We start from the raw sequence: 13,508 nt of genomic DNA, 5'->3' as shown, positions 1-13,508 counted from the left end.
CCCACACAAACCACACATGCCCGATTAATCATTGATCGGTGTCTCTTCCGCAAGGTACGCCCGGCTCCCGGCGCTCTCCTTCGGCCACCGGGATGCTCCTGAGGTCCCTGGATGCCCGTGAGTGTCCCCAGAGAGGGGACACAGGGGAGAGTTTGTGAGAAATCCCATCCGCCGACAGGTTTTATGGGCTGTAAGTGAAATAGTCCCGTGGTGGCGGGATGGGTTGGTGACAGGAGCCGAGTGCTCCCCACGGGGCCAGCGATGGGATCGGAGCCGGGCGCTGGCTGATGATGATGGATAAACCTTCCCTCAACTCCCGATTGCACCAGCACAACTTTATTCAGCGTCTGATCTCTGTTTCCGTCCCAAACTTCCTCAGGTTAAACTGAAAAGCCAGAGGGTCACCTCCCACCGTGACCACGCTGGAGGGACAGAGCCCAACAGCAGGAAAAAAGCCAGAAAAGAGCCAGAAAAGAGCCAGAAAAGAACCGGAAAAGTTCTTTTTGGAGCCCTGTTGAGCGAAATGCCACGAGGCAGAGCATCATCCCAGGGCCACGATGCTCCTCACACACTTGTACCCGCACAGGGAAGCAGCTCGGGATGGAATTGGGATCTTGGCTGCCAGGAATACCTCAGCTGGAAAACAAAACGAAACTGCGAAATACCTCCCTACCCTTTTTTTTTTTTTTTTTTTTTTTTTTTTTTTTTTTTTTTTTTGTAGGTTTTATCTGATTTATTCTCTCCTCGTTAAGAGGAGCTAATTAACAAACCATCGTTTAAATAAACAGCAGCCAGAGTGTTTGTAACCTCGGCTTTATTGAATTGTGACAAATTAGTAGCCTCTGCATGTTAAATGAAACAGATGCATCGAGGGGGAAAAAAAAAAAACCAACCCCTGAATTCCCATCTGGATAACGATCCTTGCTGTGGACACGGAGCAGAGAGAGCAACTTCTGGCCAGTGTGGTAAAAAATCCCAAACAACCCCAAAACCTGGCGGGTTTCTGGGTGCTGAACCCTGCAGCGCTGCGGCTTCACCCTGAATTCATCCCCAGGGAACGGCAGGGCCGGGATCAGCCACGGGACCAGGCTGGGGTGTGGATAAATCCGAGCAGCCCCGAGAGCTTCTCCGAGCTCTCACAACCACTGTGTTCATCACGGATCCACGATGATAATCCTATAACCACCGCTGTGCCGAGCCCGGCATCCCGCAGCTCCCGGTGCCCCTGGGAGGAGGGAGCAGCATTCCCGAGGGATGAGCCGGGGGGGGGTGAAGCCGTGGCTGCGTGTCCCAGGCCAGCCCTGCCCTCCCTGCCAGGAGGAAGGGGGATTTTTGGGATGCTTTCCCCCTTTTTCCTGCTCCCCAAAGGGTGCAAGCAACGCTCTCCATCCTCCCTGTCCCTGCTGCATCCCGGCTGTGGGATGGCCATTCCCAAAATTCAGCAGAGCCGTCACCGGTCTCGTGCTTCCAGCTTCGGGTGCTTACAGCTCCTGCTGTCCCAGCGGGAATTGCTCAGTGTCAGCTCTCTCCCGGGGCTTTGGGAATGCAATTACCTGGGAGCGTTAATTACACTCCAGGTGAGCACAGAGCCGAGCAGGGAGTGCTCCAGGGTGGGAAATGCCGGGATTTGCAGGGATGCTGCGGTGGGATCAACCCTCGGCATCTCAGGACACAACTTCCCTCTGGACAGAGAGCCCCAGGATCGATGGAATCACGGAATAATGGAATTGTTTGGGTTGGAAAAACCCTCTAAGATTGTCCAGTCCAACCAGCCCCCCAGCACTGGCAGGGCCAGCACCAAACCACGTCCCCAAGTGCCACATCCACATGGCTTTGTAATCCCTGCTGGGACAGCGATCCCAGCACTGCCCCGGGCTGGAAGAAATCTTCCCAATATCTGACCTAAACCTCTCCTGGCACAACTTCTGTCCTGAAGAAACTGATCCCCACCAGTCCACAACCTCCTTCCAGGCACAGAATCTCATCCCAAACCTTTGTCGGGATGAGAAATTCATGGAATGAAGAGTGGTTTGGGTGGGAAGGGACCTGAAATCTCACCCAGTTCCACCCAGGGACATTTTCCGCTGTCCCAGTTTACTCCAAACCCTGTCCAGCTGGGCCTTGGGCACTTCCAGGGATCCAAGGGCAGCCACAGCTTCTCTGGGAAATCCATCCCAGGCCCTCACCACCTTCACAGGGAAGAATTCCTTCCACAGGAGCTCGGAGTGCAAAGAAAACTTCCCCCTGAGCTGCAGCCTCTTTACTTATTTTAGTTTTTTTCCTTTTTTTTTTTTTTTTAAATTTCTTTTATTAATAAAGGCTTCATTAACGAGCAGCGACAGAAACTCACACCAGGGAACTGAGTATTCCGAGGAGCCAAGTCATCAATTAAACCAACATTTCCCTCTGTTCTTTCCCTTTCAAACCCTCGGTTTCATCACCAAAATGCCGAGTCGAGAGGGCTCCAGCGAGGAGGAACAATAGCAGGGCACCAACTCCTACATCTGCCCCTTCTCCCCCCTGGAGAGGTGCGGATCAGCGGTCCCACAATTCCAGGATCCATGGGAATCATGGATGCTGCATGGCACGGGCAAGGAAAGCTGCCCCAGCACCTCTGGCGGCTCCCAAATTACGGAACCCCACTGTCTGCAGGGTACCCAAAAGCTGATATTTAACCCCCCTAGCGTCAATTAATGATTAAAAATCGTTCCTTGCCCTGACTTTTTTCTCCTGCTGGAATGATGAACACACCTGGATCACGAATCCTCAGCAAAAGTGTCCCCAAGGTGTCCCTACAACTCTTCACCCAGCAGCCGAGGAGCAGGAACGACAGCAGCCAGCAATTAACAGCTGGTCTCTCTGATTTCTGATAAATCCAAGCGTTCTGGATCAGCTGGAGCCGCGTTCCACGTGCTACAGGGGAAAAGTTTCCTGCAGAGCACACGTCCCTTTGGGACGGGGACAGGGCCAGGGGACAGGGCCACGGGCACAGGTGAGCAGCCCGTGCCCTCCAGCTCCATTTCCATCCTTCCCTCGTGCAAAAACCCCATAATTTTTAAGGTTAATAAAGCCCTTGTTTGCTTAAGACAGCACCTGTTTCTATGGTGACACTTGCAACCCGGAGCCTGTTTATCAGCGGCGACGCCGCGCGCGGTGACAAACGCGGCCCCGAGTCACCGCGGGGACGGCCAGCGGTGCTGCCAGCGCCTCTGGGGACGGCGGTGCCACCGTCCCTCGGCACCCAAAGGCCCCAATCCCCGTCTATGGGATCCCCACTCCGCCCTACAGAGCCATGGGAGGGGTTGGAGCAGCGGGAGCTGCGCCCTCAGCGTGGGGAATGCCAGGCTGGGCGATGGGTGGGAATGGCTCTGCTCCAAAAATATTGGATGCAATTCCCATATCCCACCCCAGGGACGGCTGTGGCAGCTCCGTGCCTCAGTTTCCCTGCCCTGCGATGGGGTTGGTGGCTGATCCAGGCGGTGCCAGCAGCGCCCGGCGGGTCCCGCTCGGTTCCAGCCTGGCGCAGGATTTCTCCCGGCTGGCAGAAACCCGTTTCCATAACGACTTTTCTGTTACAAACATATTTTGATAAAAATAAAGTTAAAGCGGTGAGGCTTTAGTGGAGTACAAATTCGCTGCTCTCGCCCTCCCCCTTCCTCCTCCCCGAGGAGGGGGAATAAAGAAGGAAAGCTTTCCATTTGAAGGGCAGTATTTTCTCCCTTCTTTTTCTTTCCCCACTGAATACAAAATGGAAAACCGTGTTTACCGGGGATTCGCTGTAAACCGGTCCCGACTCTGCCTGGTTACCTGATGCTCTACAGTATGCACAGGATAATGTGATAAATTCATTTCCAATTCACTGCATTATCCTTTGAATATTTTAATGACTCATTGAATGGAGTAAAAAAAAAAAAAAAAAGGGAGGAAAAAAAAAAGCTATTTCAAATGAACAATTATGCTGCATTAGAGTAAAGGCTGATTATATTTAAACACTGCTTCCATGGATAACGGGACATATCGACCTCCGCCTATAAGAGCTAATTTGGCTCTTATCTCTAAATAATTTTACACTGCAAATTACCATGAAAACCTAAAGGGCTTTAAAAACATTCATCAAAAGATATTATTCCACTTTGTAGCAACATTTTTATTTAAATTATTTTGAACAGGAGTGAAAGCATCTCTCGTGTTTGACAATCGGAGCGGCGACGGAGCAGCGGCTGATAAGGAACGGCGAGCGGCGCCCAGGGGATGGGATGTTCCATCCCCAAAACCCACCTGGGAGAGCAAATCCCCAGCCAAACCCCAAAGCTGGTGGCGTGCCAAAGTACTGCAGCACCCAGGAGTGGCATTTAGTGCTGCTGGAGCTGCTTCCCTCCAAACTGGGGGATGGCAAAAGCCTGGGTGATGCCGGAGGGATGCCGGGGTGACATACAAGTGATGCCGGGGGGAAGCCGGGGTGGTACCCAGGGGGTGCCGGGGTGGGGACCCCGAGGATGCTGGGGTGATATCAAAAGGATGCCAGGGTGATACCCCAAGGGATGCGGGGCTGATACTCCAGGGATGCTGGGGTGATACCCAGGGGATACTGGGTGATGCTGGAGGGATGCTGGGGTGGTACCCCAGAGATGTCAGGGTGACCCCAGGGATGCTGGGGTGGTACCCAGGGGATGCAGGGGGAAGCTGGGGGAATGCCGGAGTGATACCCCAGGGATGCCGGGGTGATACCCCAAGGGATTACGGGGTGATACCCCAAGGGATGCGGGGCTGACACCCCAGGGATGCTGGGGTGGTACCCAGGGGATGCTGGGGTGATACCCCAAGAGATATTGGGAGGATGCTGCAGGGATGCCATGGCAATACCCAAAGGATGCAGGGGGGATGCCAGAGTGACACCCGTGTGATGATGATGATGATGAGGGGATGCCAGGGGGATACCCAAGGGATTCCTGGGGGATGCTGGGGCAAAGGCAGCGCAATACCCAGGTGGTGCTGGGTGATACTGGGGTGACACTGGACGACACTGAGGTGACACTGGGTGATACAGGGGTGACACTGGGTGACACTGGGGTGACACCAGCTCAGTGCTAGGGTGACACTGGGCAATACTGGGGTGTCACTGGCTCGGTGCTGGGGTGACACTGGGTGACGCTGGGGTGACACTGGGGTGACACTGGGTGACGCTGGGGTGACACTGGGTGACACTGGGGTGACACCAGCTCAGTGCTAGGGTGACACTGGGCAATACTGGGGTGACGCTGAGCGATACTTGGGTGACACTGGGTGACGCTGGGGTGACACTGGGCAATACTGGGGTGACACTGGGTGACGCTGGGGTGACACTGGGCAATACCGGGGTGACACTGGCTCGGTGCTGGGGTGACACTGGGTGACGCTGGGGTGACACCAGGGCACCGGCGGGCGCGGGGGCTCCGGCAGCCCCCCGGCACGGCACCGGCCGCCCCGTCCCTCCCGGAGAAAGGCACTTGCAAGCCCCTCTCTGCACCAAAGCAACAGAAGGTGTCATGTAAAGCCTACACGGTTATTTTAGAGCCAGTGTGCAAATAAGGCTGTCAGCTGAAGCTCCTCGGAGCCAAGACTTCCATTTCCCCCCCAAAGGGATCTGCATCTCAACGAGACACCATGTGGCTGAGCCCGCCGGCTCCGCACTCGGCTTTGGGGCTGGGGGATTGGGAAAACTCCGCCTGCAGCCCCGGCAGGACGCGCCAGGACCCCCCCACTGCACCCCCAGCCACGGCCATGGAGCTGAGGTGGTTTTGCCCCGGTGTCCTCGCAGGATGGGGATGATTTTTTTTTTTTTGGTGGTTTATTGTGGGATTTGGGGGGGTTTATCCGCGTCCCTGTGTGTGTAGAGGAGAGATACATACACACACACCCACGGGAGATAGAGGGGATATATTTATCCCATCATTATAGGGATCATATCAATATATAGGTTTTATATAGAATATTGCATGGAATCAGTGCAATATCTCACGTTGGAAGGGACCATCAAGAGCATCGAGGCCAAATCCCCGCTCGGAGATGTGTGTTTATATTTATAAATGTATTTATCTCGTGATAAGAAAGCTTAAGGAATTGTTGGGGCTGGGATCAGCCCCATCCCTGGCAGATAGGGAAAACCCTTTACCTTCCTTCCCAAAAATCTCCTTTTTTCCCCCCCGCCCTCTTTCATGGCCTCACACAGAGTTTTTGACCTTAGAGATCACAACCGGCGTCACCCAAACGCCAGGGGGGGAAAAAAATATCTCACCTTCCATTCGCGCTGGAGGTTTGAATCCCACATTTCCCTTCTTTGCTTAAAGGGTTTTATACTCCCCAAAAAAAAAAAAAAAAAAAAAAAGGGAAACCCACAATAATTAGCAAGAGGGAACGGCTCCGAAGGATCTGTGTACAGAAGGAAGCACAGGAGCTTGGGCTCCTTTGCGCTTGGTAAATATTAAAATTAATGAGAGACTTTCAGGACCCTGTTGTTAGAAATGCAGAAGGGGTTTCTGTGAAGGATAAAAACACAAAACAACACGGCAAAAAAAAAAAAACCAACCCAAAAAAACCAAAAAACAACCCAAGTCCTGTACACAAATTCCCGCAATTATTCCCGATGCTTCCTATTTTTCAGCCAATTATGGAATCCATGGTAAGTATTAATATCCCGTTTTAATTTGCTTAATATGCCCATTAACAATAAAAAGTCTAATTAAGGTAGCTGTACAAAGAGCCCTCAGCAGTAATTTCAGAGAATAATAGAGGAGAACGACGCGATATTTCTTGTTAAATGCATGCTGCAAATTAATTGATATCTTAATTAGGCTTTAGTACCCAGATTATCAGTTAGATTGATTTAGGGCTGCAACATCTCGTTGTTTTTTGAAGACATAAAAACAAGCGGGAGGGGAACAAACTGCTTTTCCAAAATATTCCTAGGAGCGAAGCCACGACACACCGGGACGGGGGAAGGACTCATCCCATGGACACAGAGCGCCACAAAATTCACCCCAAACTCATTTTCCTCCTTGTTTTTCTCACTGAACTCAAACCATTTTTAATTTAAAAAAAAAAAATCAAAACCTAGAGAAGGAATTGAGATTTCCACCAAACCCACTTTTTTTAACCACAAAACCCGACCGGCAGCAGGAGCTGTTTGGAAGGACGCGTTGTCTCCGCGGAGAAAACCGGTGGTGGGGAGTTGGCAAAGTGTTTTTTGGGTTTTTTTTTTTTTTTTTTTTTTTCCTTCCAGCATTTCCTTAGGAGAAGGAGGGGGAAAAAAAAAAACCACCCAAAAAACCCAAGCAGCAATATTTTTGGACCAGCCTGGCTCTTTATAGCCTGAGGAAGCACTTCCCTACCTACACGCCCAGCGCCATTTACATTTCTCTGGCAAACGCTCGGCCTCCCTCTGGGATTTCGCCAGGAGGAGTTTGAATCCCATGGGATTCCAGCCCTCCCCTGATGCTTGGGAATGACCCCCATGGACTCACCAGGATGTCAGTGACCAGCCAGTGCCTCCAGAAGCGGTGCTTGGGGCTGGATCTGTTGGGAGAGTCGGGGTCCACCATCACCAGGACGTATTTCTTGTTCTGCAAAGAGAGGAGAGGGGGGATGTTGTGGGTTTGGGGTGACAGCAGGAACCCCCAAAATCCGTATTTTTCCACTCTTTCCCAGCACGTGCACTCTGGTGGTATCACCCCAGAGATGAGCGAGGAACGGGAGCCAGGAGAGGCCACAATTGGTTTGGTTTAATTTCAGATCTTTCCAGAGGAAAAATGTGGGTTCTGCCTCCTCCAAAGAAAATTCTCCAAGGAGAATTCCCTCTGCTTCCAGCCGTCCTCTTGCCACGTCCCACCGAGGTGCAGGATTGCAGCCACTCTGGTATTTTTGGGATCCAGGCGTGGCTGGGGACAAGCTGGGGAATCCATCCTCCCTGAGGGTGGCTGTGAGGAGCCAAACTCTGCCCCAAACATCCCAAAACAACGAAAAGATGCTGCAACAAGGAACACCCGGTGGTCAGGTATCACTCCTGGGTGATGGGATTGGGCAAAGAGAGGCTGGGATTTATGGAGGACACTGGTTTAACCCCAGGAAACCCTCACAGCCCACCCCAGGTCCCCACTGAGGGCGCCCTGCACCCAAAGGTGCCACCAGCATGGAGCCCACGTGGATATTTTGGTCCCCTGGGGATGGAGCTGGGTTGGGAGTGACCTCTGGAGGAGGCTGTGGAGGGAAAACCTGCTGATCTCCAGGGATTTGGCAGGACCTCAGGCACCGGATTATCCCGCAAGCACCCAGATTAAGGGATCTATATCCGAATAAAACCTCCAGGTGCGTCTGTCAGGGCGCCAGCCAGCGGTGCCACACTCCTCTCCAGCTGCCCCGGGGGCTGGGCTTTCACAAACAGCCCTGGGATTCAGCCCTGCAATTCCCAACTGGAATTAAGCCCTGCAATTCCCACTGGAATTAGCTGGAGCTCTGTGGCTGCGTCCCTTGGCCTCTTGTGAAACCGGGCAGGGATTTGCACAGTGAGGTGCAAATCTTTTTGGGGCTGACTCAATATTTTCGCTCCCTTTCCCAACCTCTGGTTGGGGTAAAGAGGCAAAACCCCTCCCTGGGGTGTTGCCATAAGCCAAAAACCCCCTGTGCCCCCTTTCCCTCGGCATCCCACACGTCTCATAAACCTCCTGAAGACCCCACCTCCACGGGGAGCACCATTTTTCACCAGAAAACGCGGATTTCAACCCCTCTAAGCCGACAGCTTGCAACAGTTGAGGAGAAAATCCCAAACCGCCCTGCCCGGGAGTGCGGCCGCTGCCCCGCTCCCTAAATCCCGGCCTGGCATCATCCAGGGTGGGGGAATTATGACATCGACCCCTGCAGATGTGAGCGTGGGAAAGGGGCCGTGCTGGCGTCACCACGTGAGGCTGAAGGTCAGGACCCCGAGGCTGAGCCTCCACCACCCTCCTCCCCACTGCGCTCCCAGCTGCAGCCGGCTGAAAAAAAAAAAATTAAAAAAAAAAAAGAGGGAAGAAGCAGCAAAATTCCTTAACAGCGCCGAAATCAGTGTTTAATAGGAAGGAGGAGGAGGAGGAGGAGGAGAAGGAGGAGGAGGAGGAGGAGGAGGGGAGGGGGAGAAGAAGCCCGACAACCCAAAAAACCCTACGCTGGAAGTGTGAAGGAATTTGAGCTCTAACTTTGGGGAGGGTGCGGAGCCGAGCTCGGCGTTTCTGAATCTCTCGGCTCCGCTCGGAGCCCAGCTGGTGGGAACAGAACGTGTAGTCATGGGACTGTCATCGTGTGCTGTCCAGGTTAACATGTAGCATTTCTATTACTATTAACAGACTTTCTGCTCCTCACTCCATCTGTTCTTCGAAATAATTGCAGTTGTACAGACCATGCCTTCGCTCCAGGCAGGCTCTGGGGAGAGGATAGTGCTTTTATGCAAAAAAAAAAATAAAAAAAATAAAAAAAAAATTATAAAAAAAATAAAATAAAAAGGAAAAAAAAAATGGGGAGGAAAAAAAAAAAAAGTGTTAAAAAATAACAGCAAACACGAGAATAGAGTGCAAGTGAAGCTAACAGCAGGCTCGGAATTGGGGACAGATTGTGGCCTAGAAAGGTGACGGCGCACGCGGCCGGGGGCCGGCGGGGCCAGACCCCGGTGGGGACGGGACAGGAGCTGGGGTCAGCGCCCTGAGCTGGGGGATTTTTCTCTCTCCTCACCTGCCGGCCACCCTAAGAGCCGCAATCCCTCACCTTCCACCTAAAGATAGCAAAGCCCTCCCGGAGCCGAGTTAATCCCGGCTGCTCGTCCTGCGCTGCTCCCCAGGCTGCAGCAGCCCCCCAAAGCCACCCCAAAAACCCCCGTGCGACGTCCCTGGGCCGCGCCAGGCGCCCCAAACGACGGAGGAGATGTTTTTGAACTGCTTGCGAGCAGCAGAGCGGCCCCAGTGTGGTGATCTGGGGGGGTTTTAATGCTGAAATCCCTCCTCGACACAGGCTAACAGCATTAGCTGCTGTCAGGGCTGCAGACGGGAGCCAGCCCCGAGTGACACGGGAGCCGCTCAGCTTTACAAGCGTGAACCAGCAGCCCCAGGGATTTTGGGAGAGGAGGAAAGTGGCTTTAGATCAGAAAATTCCGCCGGTGCACGAGAACAGGCGGCATCTTGCTGTGCTAAGGGATGGCAGGAAGGGGGGAGAGGGAAGAAAAAGCCGCTTTGGGTTGCTGAGGATGAAGATTCGGGGGGGGAAAAACACCCCCAAAGCTTTTGTCGCTCGCTCCTGCTGAGCCCAGGCCACGGAGGAGCTGCTGGAGCACAGGACCCAGCGTGTCCTATGGGTGTCATGGAATGGGCTGGGTGGGAGGAGACCTTAAATCCCATCCACTTCCATCCCCTGGGCAGGGACACCTCCCACTGTCCCAGCCTGCTCCAACCTGGCCTCGGGCACTGCCAGGGATCCAGGGGCAGCCACAGCTCCTCTGGGAATTCCATCCCAGCCAGGAATTCCTTCCCAATATCCCATCCATCCCCGCCCTGTGGCAGTGGGAAGCCATTCCCTGTGTCCTGTCCCTCCATCCCTTGTCCCCGGTCCCTCTCCAGCTCTCCTGGAGCCCCTTTAGGCCCTGGAAGATGCTCCGAGCTCTCCCTGGAGCCTTTTCCTTCTCCAGGCTGATGTGTGACACCAACTGGGTCACCTTTCCATGGCCACCCTTCCCTGCTTCCTCACCCCAGGACACTTAAAAATCGACATTTAACCACTGACAGGAGCTGCTGCCTTCCCCAGGACTCAAATCCACGCCTGCACCGCCCGACTTTGCCCCTCACATCCCTGGGAACGGGCGTCCTTTCCCTGCTCCTCCACCCGGAGCAGCAGAGCCGGTGGCAGGTGACAAGAGCCCTGCACTCCCTGTTTTCCCTGCTAATTGTTTCTAGAGGGGAAGCAGCAGCAGCAGCAGCGAAATATCCAGTTACTCCTGCAGAAAGCACATTAGCTGCCCCAATTAGGCACAGGTTTAGAGAGGAAAGTCGCTCCGAGCAGGCACCAGACTTTTCCAAGAGGCAGGAGAGAGGGGGATTTTGTTGCGCTGAGGGATACACGCGGAGCTCAACAGATCCCGCCGAGCCGGGGCTGCCACAGGAATTAAAGACTTATCCAAATGAAAGCAAACAGGGTGTTAAAGCGACACACATGTAGAGCGAGCGGTTTCCTTGGAAACCAGCGCACATGGAAGCGGCACACATGCAGCGCTCCGGCGTTTTCGGCGGCGCCGGGGCGGCCTCGGAGCTCTGCCCTGCCAGGGGTGCCCGGTTTGGGAATGGGCACGGAGCTGGAGGAGTCCTGGGGTGTCCCGTGTTGGTGTGTCCATCCCGATGGAGTCGGTTTATCCCGGGCATGGAGGGAAAAATGGATTAAAACACGCTTTATTCTGTGAAGGGGGGGATGGTTGGTGCCCGGCTTTGCCGTAGGAATTCCATCCCAAAAGTAAGGAATGGTGATGGGCCCGGCCCCAGCCGGGCCCAGCCCAGTGCCTGCTTCCCAACACGGGGAATGATCAGGTTTGGATGGATCCGATCTGGATCCTCCCTGCTCACCCATGCCCTCAGAGCTGTTCCTCATCCGTTCCCACCTGGAGCACGGGATGTTCCACCAGCCCCTCTCCACTCGAGGCACGAGGTGAAATTTCCAGTTGCCCCGTTGCCACCCACAGCCTTGACAGCTCCTGAGGAATTTCCCCGGGTGCCAAAGGAAATCACGGCACGGACAGGCTGCGACGGTTTCTCAGCCAAAAAACCTTTCACCTCCCCGGGAGCTGCAGCCTGGCACTGCCACAGCCTGCATTATCCTGCTCTGAAGGATTTTCATGGCATGACATGATCCAGGCTGGTCCCACTGGAGATGGGACGGGGGATGCAGCCCGGGAAAAGCTGCGTTTGTTCAACTACAAACCACAAAACCTCAATCTACCCCAAAACCACCTTCCAGGGCGGGGCAGGAGCTCCTGGCTGGGCAGGGAGCTGGGAAGAGTTCCCAGAATGCTGGGAAACATCATCCCAGCTCTCCTCAGGGATGCTTGGAGGGTCCAGCTCGCGTCCCACCAGCGCAAGGAGTCGGAGGTGGAAGCGCCGCCAGCACCAGCTGAGATTTGAGATCAATCTGGGCTTTTTTCTTGGCTTGTCCCCAGTACTAAAAAGTTTCTATAACAGGCACCGGCTTCGCAATTCTGCTGCTGCTGCCTCGCCAGAGAGAAGAAATTCCAGCTCCTTCCTCGGCGGCAAAGAAATTGTTTGCCACCGAGTTTTGTGTTGTGGCTTGGGGAAGGATTTTCACCTCCTGCTTTTCCACCTGCGCCTCGTCACTTCCACGGGGAAAAAAAAAATAAATAAAAATAAAATAAAATAGCTCAGCAAAATTAACCCTGCTCCGCAGGACTTGCCCAAGGGGACAAGTGGCACCGGCTGAAGGCTTGACCCGACTCTCCCAGGCCTGGCTCCCGCTGCCGAAGGGAACTTCATTGAATTTCCAACTGCAGCTCTTCCCCCTTCCCTCTGCTCTCCCTCGGGGCTCGCCTCACCGGCCAAATATTTATGCAGCCTAATGTCCTAATGAGGATTGATTCATCCAGGGTGGTTTAAGGTTTAAGGAGGGTGTGTGTAAAGGTCTGTTCGCAGATTAAGGGCTTGGGATGCTTTAAGGAATGGGTTGTTTGCTCGAGAAGAACACTTTGCTTTCCCTCCTAGCGAATTCGAGCAGCAATGAAACAGCAATGAGGGTGTTACATGCCCAACACAACCAGGCAGAAAGTGGGAGAAATATTCCAAAGGGTCCACGGTGCTGGAAATGCAGGTGACTTTGGGGAAGGGAGGGAAGCAACAGGCTGTGATTCCTCAATCAAAAACCTCCCACCGTGGTTCTGCTCCGGGTTCCCCAAATCGAGAGGATTCCATCTAAATCCTCAAGGGGGAAACACTGGGGAACGGGGCTGTGTGTCCCAAATCCAGGACTCTCCACCTGAATCCTCAAGGGGAAAACACGGGGAACGGGGCTGTGTGTCCCAAATCCAGGACCCTCCACCTGAATCCTCAAGGGGGAAACACGGGGAACGGGGCTGTGTGTCCCAAATCCAGGGCACTCCACCTGAATCCTCAAGGGGGAAACACTGGGGAACGGGGCTGTGTGTCCCAAATCCAGGACCCTCCACCTGAATCCTCAAGGGGGAAACACGGGGAACGGGGCCTCGTGTCCCAAATCCAGGACACTTCACCTGAATCCTCCAGGGGGAAACACGGGGAACGGGGCTGTGTGTCCCAAATCCAGGACCCTCCACCTGAATCCTCAAGGGGGAAATACGGGGAACGGGGCCTCGTGTCCCAAATCCAGGACACTCCACCTGAATCCTCAAGGGGGAAACACGGGGAATGGGGCTGTGTGTCCCAAATCCAGGACACTTCACCTGAATCCTCAAGGGGGAAATACGGGGAACAGGGCTGTGTGTC

At 54.0% G+C, this 13,508-nt stretch overlaps 1 protein-coding gene across 3 annotated transcripts in view; it reads right to left on the bottom strand.

The window, feature by feature from the left end:
* Positions 1-13,508, bottom strand: part of LOC136304285 (phosphatidylethanolamine-binding protein 4-like) — a 75,388-nt gene that overhangs the window by 29,375 nt on the left and 32,505 nt on the right. For all 3 annotated transcript variants that reach the window (XM_066207911.1, XM_066207909.1, XM_066207910.1), the window contains one exon: positions 7,500-7,598. In XM_066207911.1, the coding sequence (XP_066064008.1) occupies positions 7,500-7,598 (99 nt within the window). The remainder of the gene's footprint in view (positions 1-7,499; positions 7,599-13,508) is intronic.

This window comes from Chamaea fasciata, unplaced genomic scaffold (assembly GCF_029207755.1).
Source record: "Chamaea fasciata isolate MVZ Bird 193981 ecotype frontalis unplaced genomic scaffold, bChaFas1.0.hap1 SCAF_67, whole genome shotgun sequence".
Classification (NCBI taxonomy): Eukaryota; Metazoa; Chordata; class Aves; order Passeriformes; family Sylviidae; genus Chamaea; species Chamaea fasciata.
Note: the sequence above shows the minus strand (reverse complement) of the source record. Positions and strands in the feature narration are given on the sequence as shown.